The 10,698-nt window shown below is 46.9% G+C and overlaps 1 protein-coding gene across 1 annotated transcript; it reads right to left on the bottom strand.

Annotated features, from left to right (window-relative positions):
• Positions 1-2,257: 2,257 nt before the first annotated feature.
• B3GNT2 (UDP-GlcNAc:betaGal beta-1,3-N-acetylglucosaminyltransferase 2) lies at positions 2,258-6,163 on the bottom strand. The gene is given in 3 exon segments (XM_075596155.1): positions 2,258-5,997; positions 6,000-6,068; positions 6,071-6,163. Coding segments are annotated over 3 exon segments (1,188 nt in total). The 5' UTR covers positions 6,159-6,163; the 3' UTR covers positions 2,258-4,966.
• Between the last annotated feature and the right edge of the window lie 4,535 nt (positions 6,164-10,698).

Below are 10,698 nucleotides of genomic sequence, written 5' to 3' on the forward strand. Positions count from 1 at the left end.
CGTACGTGACACTAGGGTTGGCACATCTCCGTTTTTATAATACGGGACACAGAAATCCACTATGAAAGTGTGATGTCAAAATGAGTAATAATGATTTGCACATGCTTCGAGCTGAATGGTATCTTTTGCTTGACAACTATATTGTTTGGTATTCAGCATCTCTGCTCTTGGCAGGGCGGGGAAAAAAATGGTGGGAGAAACTGTAACGCCTATCGGGTGGGTGTCATGGTATTACGAAATGTTAAGGCAGTATCCGAACATTATTTTAATAATTTAGTACGGTGACATCTATCGGAAAGGGTAACGTTCACGCACAAGTAGTAATCAATTACGTTTTTATGGCAGATTTCATTAATCATTTTAAGTTGCGTCATTAAAATACGGGACAGTTATGCATCCTGACAGACCTTTCTGGGACAAGTCAATGAAATAAGGGGGGCACACACCTTGCAATCAATTCAGTTGAAAAAATATATAGATCTAACCACAATGATAAAATTCTGGTAATTAGGGACTTATCAATAAAATACAACAGATTGATATTTGTACCATTTATAGAAAATGAAATTCTGTCCAGTGAACAGGTTTCAGATATGTTTTAGACAACCCTATTGCCTTATTGGCCGAGCCTGCTTGTAGATCGCGTTATTAGTCCCTATACACAGGAATTTGGGCGGTGCAACGTATGATTGATTTTGTTGTCCTAAAAACTTTCATTTACTTGCATGATTCTTAAAAGAATTTACTGCAACCCTCTTCTCCCCCCCCCCCCTCCCCCCAGTTCTTTAAATTAAACATGGCTTTGAACTACTTCAGGCTCTGACCACCTTTGAACTCATACAGCTATTAATATAACGCTATGGAGATCGCTCATTCTTCAGAGGCCAAGTTGTTCTGTCTCAGGTTGCTGGACACTTAAACCCACAGAAGACAAGTTAATAAAAGGGCTTAAGATTATCAACCGACGACACAGAAACAAATAATTTCATGTAAACGGGACTGCACCTTCAAAAGTTAGAGGACGCATAACAAAACAAAATTGTCAATTACAATGGGAGCAACTAAAGGGAATGTTCAAATTACAGGGTCATTTGTGTTATGAAGAGTCTTGATTTCTGTAAGCTTCATAGATCGTTTAAAAATGAATAAAGGTGTACAGGCATACCCCGCATTAACGTATGCGATGGGTCCAGCGCATGTATGAAAAGTGAAAATGTACTTAAAGTGAAGCACTACCTTTTCTCCACTTATCGATGCATGTACTGTACTGCAATCATCATATACGTGCATAACTGATGTAAATAACACATTTGTAACAGGCTCGGTAGTCTCCCCGCTTGTGTACAGCTTCGGTACAGGTAGGGAGCCGGTATTGCTATTCAGGACGTGCTGACAGGCAAATGCGCAAGCTGCCTTTTGCCTATTGGGCGATATGTCCTTACTCGTGAGTGTCCTTAAACTGGGGTATGCCTGTACCTACAAAAATTATGTAGGTAGCAAAGTCACAGATTAGTACCATCTAGCCATCCATCCATCCCAACGTTTGGCGCCAGTCAATTTTACATTATTTCCATTAAAAAAATAACAGCCGTTTTGCTTTATTAACAATTTTACAACTGAAATTACAGCTGATTAAAAATACCATGCTTACTTAAATATTCAACCGAGAACACTGTGCACAAATAAAATATTACATACACAATACATTTCAGGAAGGGGGAAAAAAAAAAAAAACTTTCGGTTTTTAATCTCAATAAATAAAACACAGGCACTTCTACATTGAGACACAGAGCAGTCACCATTTTTAATAATCAAGGGGTGGGGTGGTTGTGAAAGACAATCCTTCAAGTTTAGGAATGAGGATTCTAAACTATATTCTTCATAACATACACATGTAGGAATGTGCAAACAAAAAAACACTGTGTAAGAAAAAAGGGGGAAAAAAAGAGGAAAATAAAAGGTTTGTTTGTTTTTACAGCAAGAATCTGCATCACATTGCTTTGTGGTCGCAGACTCCATGACAACAGAGGAGTTCAGAAAATGGTGAGCAAATGTAGTCTTCAATGATCAATAAAAAGGTATTTGTGGGGTGAATCAATAGCTCAGTAGTTATGATAGACAGTAGACGTTTAAAAATAAACATTCCTCGGGAAAATGATTACTACACAAAGTACATATATTCTGGAAGATATTAAAGTGAGGCAGAGACATTTTTAAAAGCCAAACTTTTTTACACAGGGCCGTGCCCCCGCCCCCCCCCCCCCCCCCCCCCCATTTTTTGTCTAATACAAGACATACAGAACATTTTTAAGGCTACAAAAGGGCCAAATAAAAATGCATCTTTTTTTTTTATGGCTTATAAACTTAGCTAAAAAGGAGTTTAACTTTGCTGTGGACGAGGCAGATTTTCAGTCTCTTGTGGAAGTCTTAAGATAAATAATTACAATTAATTTTGGATAGAAAAATAGATTTTTCTTGTTATAAATAAAATATGAAGGCTTCAATTACATAACAATTGTAATCATATTGTGGTGCGACATTTTTTTAGATCTTAACGAACGTGTTCCTGTCCAAAAAAACACATACAACAGACAGTCTTTGCTTAAGCATCTATTTGTCCTTTTCTTCTCCAAACATTTGCATCAGTTTTATTAAGCATTCCTATTTAACTCTGCTGTGTGGTCAGACTTTTTCCAGCCATGTAACACTGTGCCCTGTAAATACAGTTGCCCATCACATGTAAAACCATCACAATCATCTAATACAAAAATCTGCCATACCATTCAAGTGTTAAAATGTAATTGGTAGCATTTGTCTGCAGCACATGGCCAAAAACAAACAAACAAAAAAAAAAAGGCTCTCTCACCAAACTACACCTCCAACAAAAAATCATGTTGGGTAGTCTGAAAGAACAGATTGCAACAGGCCATGAATCTTCTGAATATAGCATGACAGATATCTCAATTTAGTGTTTTAGACCAAAAACAATATTTGCCAAGTTTACATTCTGTAAAACTACAAAAAAACGGAGTTGAAAAAGATAGATGGTGTTTTAAAGCAGCAAATCTACACTACACGGCTCACTTTCTTTTTAGCGTTTGTTCTACTGTATATATTTTTTTCGCTTGCCTAAACTAACGGATTCCTCAAAGCTGCTCTATGGTCACTGATTATCAGAGAGTCCCTGGTTCCCAAGAGACGAAGACGTCTTGCCTGGTGGACTCAAATTGGTTATGGATTCAAGGCTCCCTCCTGCAGCCAAAAATGTATGTTGCTTCCTCAAAGAAACTATCAAAAAAAGGTAAAAACTTTCCGCTCCGGAAACAGAGGCAGGATCCCAGAGGTCAGTGCACCACTGATGAGCTGTTAATCTAGAAAAACAAACTGAATTTTGGGGAATGGTTGTGGTGTAGGTGATTGCTGCTTTAAACAACTCTTACCTAAAAGAAAAGGTGTGCGAGACATAAACTTTAGAAGGTACAGTGATCTGACCCCGATTAGCTATTTGCACTCATTTGTTAAAGGTCCAACCACATGTAGCCAGACAATTTTTTTCTTCTAAAGAATAGAACAGGTCTTCTAAACAAATTGCACAAAGCCAATAGCACAGATTGACTGTAAATAATTTTCCTAAAAAATTAAAGCAAAGCCGAATTTCTAATGAGCCACTGAACGAAGTAAGTGTTTGGCAATTAAGGGTTTTCTTTATCCTCCTCAAAAGAGCCAACGAAGAAAGGATGGGCGAAAGAGTGGGCATCTGGCTGTTCAAACTCTTGCTGAACATAGTGAAATCAGACAACAAAAAAGGAGTAGCCAGCCATAACTTGTAAAAATGAGCCTAAAACACGTGCAAGATTTTGGTTATAAAAGAAAAAAAAATGCACACATTGCCTAAACTTGTCACCGGCATTCGTTCACTCTGGGACGGATTGCACATTTAACACGGATACATTTCCTATTGGGTATTGTAATAATTACACTTAGAAAGGCCACTAGTGAAGAAAGAACTGGATCACATGTTTATGCTGCAACTATCATTAAAACCTCCGTACCTACAGTACTACTCATGCAGCAAGCAAGCTAATTGCAAACCAATGTATTTCTATGCCCATTGGCAGCACATGGGGTCAAGGACCATTGCTGTGATGTTATGTGATGTTATGCATATGGTGAATTTAAGCACACTACAATGGTACACAATATGAAGAAAAGATGTGTGATTCTTTAAAGCATCAGTTGGAATTGCATGAAATTATTCCCCAGAAGCCATTATATCAATACACTGGACAGAATCATAAAGTCTACCAGGAACCAAAGCGTGTAAAATTAGAAAACATGTATGTGATCATTCACATTTACTGTAAGTTCACAGCAGAGGCGAATGGAGCACTACACAGTTGGACTGTACATCACGATGGAGACCTGACTACAGTAACTTGAATTAAAAAAAAATCTCATTTTAGAAAGAAACTTTCCATCAAAAAAACTCACCAAATTAGTCAAAAGCCTGACTTAGGTCATTTGCTCTGACTGTGACACAAAATTCCCCCAATTACTTCTGCGTTGATCTGATGTTTCCGTTAACCTCTGCGCACACACACGCGCACACACACGCGCACGCACACACCTGAAAACAAAGTTCATGCATCTGCTCCATAGGAAATAATTTAAAGGAAAGGAATAATAAAACCTTCAAGAGTAAATTAAATATCCAGAAGACATTTACTTCACACCAAGCAAAGACCTTGGATTCGCATTGGGGGGGTTATTTATTTAACAGCAATAGTGGGATTTTCCGTGCGATAGTGTCCCAATCTGCACTACCGCAGTTCAATGAATAACCGCCAAAGTCTATGAAACCATTTGTGTGACTAAATTGAAGACGTGCTACTTCCACAAGCCCTCACAACATCTTAAGTGCAAAATTATAAACCCTACTAGAGGCACATAACTTGTCCCCTTTCTTTTAACAGTTCAAGTGGGAGTCTTGCAACTGGGACCATATTTTAATCATTTCTTGAGGCTTCCTGGGATGGACCAATATTAAGTTTGTGTAGGAACAAATGTTTTTCTTGCGTTTCTCGTCTATATCAAATGTTTTAAACCCTTTGTGCTTCTCTGGAGCAAGGCCAAGTTTTTGAAGGCACATCCCAGTATACACATCATCAATAGGGTACAGAAGGACCCTGGAAGTTATATTGTACAATCGCAACGCCAGACTGCCAGAGTAGAGGAAGCCACCACCCCCGGCGTACGGAGGATAAGGACCATCATATATACTTTCAGGAATGTAGTACTTCAGCTTTTTATCTCTGTGAGGTCCAGCATCTTTAATCACATCCCCGATGAATAAATCTTTGGCTTTGTCCACAGCTAACGTCTTCAAGTAATCCAGGATCTGATGGGTATTCACAAAAACATCGTCATCTCCTTTAAAAATAAACTGGACATCTGCACAGGAATGGCTTACCCATTTGAGGAAGAGGACTTCTTTAAGAGTCAAATTGAAGAATGTGTCCCGATAGTCCCAGACAAGCATGTCATTGTGCACACTACTCTCGTATTTAATCATGTCTGAAAGGTCGGGGTAGTTATTCTCGGTTGGAGTGTCTCCCAGTAGAAAGACTCTTACAACAGTCATGTTATTCACTTTTAACTCTTTCCCCCAGGACTCCCTTATGGCTTGTCTTCTATCAAACTGTGGTGTAAGGGACTTGATAGCCAGCAGCAAGAAAGGCTTATCTTTGCACTTGTCTGGTTGGTCCACCACCAAAGAATAGTTCTTACATCTTAAATAATAAAGGAAATCTTTGAACCTGTCTGGCAAGTTCTGAAAATCTTTGATCTCCGACGGAACATTTACATCCAAGTCACAGGAATTCAAAAGGCTTGCATTGGAAGCTACCATTTCCTCGACAGTCACGTTATTAAGCAAGTTTAGAATTGGGTTATACAATCTATCCAACTTCTGCTGTTCTCTATTCCAATAGCATTGCCTGCAGTGCGTTTTCTCCAGAATTTGTCACGGGGTATTAATAGTTGACCTTTTGCATTTTTGTCCTGGCTGTCGCTTTTGACACTTCCACGATTACATAAATGAAGAAATTTACCATCATCAGTATCCCCACCAATTTTAATCTTCTCCTTCCAACATTCATTTCTCATACCTAGAAAGAGAAGAGGAAAACAAAAAGAAAGAATAAGACAACTGGAAAAAAAACAAAACAAAAACTATTGCAACAATATTTGTTGCTCTTGAATGAATGCAGGATCCTTTTGCATGTAAGGAGAGAGCATGTAAAATACATTATGTATGGACAGACATGTGCGCTCTAGTATCACACACTTTGGTTTCTCCTCAAACTCCTGAAAGCAAAAAAAAAAAACATAACAAAACAATGTGCCCTGTTTACAAAGCAGCAATGGAACAAACAAGGAGAGAGTGGGTATCATTTAAACTTTTAAAAGGGTAACCCCTCCAAGGCCCAATGACTAATTCCAGGGATTTAAGGGGTCTTATCTGAGTGATTGATACCCCCCCCCTTTTTTTTTTAACCAAAAAACAGAGTATTTTTATTTATTTTTACAAGTTAGACTTGGGAGAGGTTGGATTCCCTCGCATGTGACGTCACTGGGTGATCAGTAAGTGCTTGTATGGCCAGGATCCCCCACCCTCACCTTTATTGGCTCTCTGATAAGGACAGGGTGCGATAAGGCGAAGGAAAACAGTTGATTGACAAAGCAATTCCCTATTCAGAGGCGCCTAAGAAACGCAACTGTCCGACTGGGTGGGATTTCAACTTTATATATGATGGGTATCTATAAAACGTACAGGAAGTGAAGCATGTTGCAGGAAAAGAGGGTCGGAACAAAAAAGGCCATGCTCTGAAGTTGGCAGGTGGAGGATCAAGGGCAAATGTAAGCACGGATTTCTGCACAGAACGGTGGTGGATACATGGATTACCTTCCAGTGGAGGTGGTGGAATCAAACAGTAAAAGAATTCAAAACTGACCGAGAGAGCCCCAAGGTATACCAAATATGGGGGGAAAGGACAAGGATCTATATGGTTCTGAGGTTTCACAGTAGGTAAAACTTCAATTAAAAAAATAGGCACACTAAGTGAACCAAACTATTATCTGCCATACATTTCATGTTTCTTTATAAGCGCTATGTACATTAATGGCGCTATAATAAATAAAGACATACAATACAAGAAATTTCAAGCGAATGCCTTACAAATGTTCTCTTTTGGAAGGATATGCACTGTTGATGTCTGATCTCCTTTATCACGGCAAATGACCACATGTTAGTCTTCAAAAGGGACGGCACCTTTAATGGCATGTCCGGTTTAGTTTTGAACCAAGTTACTGGTATGCTCCAACAAGCTCTGCTTTTCCTACCACACTTTCGCCTAAGCCTTTCAACACCATGAGGACTTAAACACAGATTGTGCTAATCGGCCCCCCAAGTTTCATATGACACATTGCCCTAGTGCTTTTCATTTATCATAGCCAGCCAGCAGTTCCCCGGCTTATTCCACGGTTTACATACTGTGGACTTTAATGCCGCAATCCCACCAAAAAAAGTTCTAAACACGTACAAATTTTTAACTTGGTAAACGTGAAGAGCTGGGACTTGAGGGGGTTGATTTCCTCTGGCTCTGCCCTTGTGTGCTTATACAGCCAGCGCTCCCCTCTAACATATCTTATTGGCTCTCTGATCAAGAGGTCCGTCAATAAAGTGTTTTCTTTACCCCTATCAAACACTACCCCCAATCGTGGTCCTTAAGATTCAGCTTGTATTTCATTTCCAAAAAAATGAAAGTAGCCAAACCTATGCCATCAGCATGTCCAGAATGCTTTAGGCCTGGGACATAGTAAGCGCTTAGGTGCTGCTGCTCGCTCTTGCTTGCTGCCGCTCGCTCTACCAGAGCTTTTTGCTGTCCTGGCAGAGGAGACAGCAAGCGCGCTTTGGAGGCGGGTATCACTGTGTGTGTGTTGTCACTTGGTAGCTGTCAGTGTGTTGTGTGTGTGTTCACTTGGTAGCTGTCAGTGTGTGTGTGTTGTGTGTGTCACTTGGGTAGCTGTCAGTGTGTGTGTGTGTTGTGAGTCACTTGGTAGCTGTAGTGTGTGTGTGTGTGTGTGTCACTTTGAAGTGGTCTGTGTGGTGTTGTGTGTCACTGGGAACGTTGTGTGTGTGTGTGTGTGTGTGTGTGTGTGTGTGTGTGTTGTGTGTGTGTGTGTGTGTGTATATATATTATATAATATATAATATTTTAAAAATTAAAAAAAAAAGACCTGTTGTGAGAATAAATTATTTATTAACATTGTGCAACTTTGATAAATATATTCACGCACGTACACACACGCACATTAATTTCTGGGTGGTTGGTGCTATGCTATACGTACATACACTCCTTCCGGTCCCCCCCTGACCCTGCCCGTGTCTCTGGTTCCCCTCCTCACACCCCCCCCCCCCCCGTCTCCGGTTCCCCTCCTCATACCTCCACCCCCCCCCTCTCCCTTCTGCCCCCCCCTCTCACTCCCTTCTGCCCCCCTTCTGCCCCCCCTCTCTCCCCCTTCTGCCCCCCCCTCTCTCTCCCCCTTCTGCCCCCCCCCCTCTCTGCTCCCCCTTCTGCCCCCCCCCTCTCTCTCCCCCTTCTGCCCCCCCCCTCTCTCCCCCTTCTGCCCCCCCCCTCAATCTCCCCCTTCTCCCCCCCCCTCTCTCCCCCTTCTGCCCCCCCCTCTCTCCCCCTTCTGCCCCCCCCTCTCTCTCCCCCTTCTGCCCCCCCCCTCTCGTCCCCCTTCTGCCCCCCCCTTCTCCCTTCTGCCCCCCCCTCTCCCTTCTGCCCCCCCCTCTCCCTTCTGCCCCACCCCCTCTCCCTTCTGCCCCCCCCCCTCCCTTCTGCCCCCCCCTCTCCCTTCTGCCCCCCCCCTCCCTTCTGCCCCCCCCCTCTCCCTTCTTCTGCCCCCCCCCTCTCCCTTCTTCTGCCCCCCCCCTCTCCCTTCTGCCCCCCCCCCTCTCCCTTCTGCCCCCCCTCTCCCTTCTGGCCCCCCCCTCTCTCCTTCTGCCCCCCCCTCTCCCTTCTGCCCCCCCCCCTCTCCCTTCTGCCCCCCCCCTCATCCCTTCTGCCCCCCCCCTCTCCCTTCTGCCCCCCCCCCCTCTCCCTTCTGCCCCCCCCCCTCTCCCTTCTGCCCCCCCCCCCCTCTCCCTTCTGCCCCCCCCCCCTCTCCCTTCTGCCCCCCCCCCCTCTCCCTTCTGGCCCCCCCCCTCTCCTTCTGGCCCCCCCCCCTCTCCCTTCTGCCCCCCCCCCCCCCTCTCCCTTCTGCCCCCCCCCCCTCTCCCTTCTGCCCCCCCCCTCCTCTCCCTTCTGCCCCCCCCCTCTCCCTCTGCCCCCCCCTCTCCCTTCTTCTGCCCCCCCCTCTCCCTTCTGCCCTCTCCCTTCTGCCCCCCCTCTCCCTTCTGCCCCCCCCCCTCTCCCTTCTGCCCTCTCCTCTTCTGCCCCCCCTCTCCCTTCTGCCCTCTCCCTTCTGCCCCCCCCCCCTCTCCCTTCTGGCCCCCCCCTCTCCCTTCTGGCCCCCCCCTCTCCTTCTGCCCTCTCCCTTCTGCCCCCCCCCCCTCTCCCTTCTGCCCCCCCCCCCTCTCCCTTCTGCCCCCCCCCCTCCTCTCCCCTTCTGCCCCCCCCCCCCTGCTCCCTTCTGCCCCCCCCCTCTCCCTTCTGCCCCCCCCCTCTCTCCCTTTCTGCCCCCCCTCTCCCTTCTGCCCCCCCCCTCTCCCTTCTGCCCCCCCCCCCCTCTGCTCCTTCTGCCCCCCCCCTCTCCCTTCTGCCCCCCCCCCTCTCCCTTCTGCCCCCCCCCCCCTCTCCCTTCTGCCCCCCCCTCTCTCCCCTTCTGCCCCCCCCCCTCTCCCCCTTCTGCCCCCCCCCCTCTCCCCCTTCTGCCCCCCCCCCTCTCCCTTCTGCCCCCCCCTCTCCCTTCTGCCCCCCCCTCCTCTGCCCCTTCTTCTGCCCCCCCCTCTCCCTTCTGCCCCCCCCCCCCTCTCCCTTCTGGCCCCCCCCTCTCCCTTCTGGCCCCCCCCTCTCCCTTCTGCCCCCCTCTCCCTTCTGCCCCCCCCCTCTCCCTTCTGCCCCCCCCCTCTCCCTTCTGCCCCCCCCCTCTCCCTTCTGCCCTCTCCCTTCTGCCCCCCCCCCTCTCCCTTCTGCCCCTCTCCCTTCTGCCCCCCCCTCTCCCTTCTGCCCTCTCCCTTCTGCCCCCCCCCTCTCCCTTCTGCCCCCCCCTCTCCCTTCTGCCCCCCCCTCCTCGCCCCTTCTGCCCCCCCCCTCTCCCTTCTGCCCCCCCCCCTCTCCCTTCTGCCCCCCCCCTCTCCCTTCTGCCCCCCCCCCCCTCTCCCTTCTGCCCCCCCCCCCTCTCCCTTCTGCCCCCCTCCCCTCTCCCTTCTGCCCCCCCCCCTCTCCCTTCTGCCCCCCCCCTCTCCCTTCTGCCCCCCCCCCTCTCCCTTCTGCCCCCCCCCCCTCTCCCTTCTGCCCCCCCCCCCTCTCCTTCTGCCCCCCCCCCCTCTCCCTTCTGCCCCCCCCCCCTCTCCCTTCTGCCCCCCCCTCTCCCTTCTGCCCCCCCCCCTCTCCCTTCTGCCCCCCCCCCCCTCTCCCCTCCTTCTGCCCCCCCCCTCTCCCCTTCTGCCCCCCCCCCCTCTCCCTTCTG

Source organism: Ascaphus truei, chromosome 4, assembly GCF_040206685.1.
Source record: "Ascaphus truei isolate aAscTru1 chromosome 4, aAscTru1.hap1, whole genome shotgun sequence".
NCBI lineage: Eukaryota > Metazoa > Chordata > Amphibia > Anura > Ascaphidae > Ascaphus > Ascaphus truei.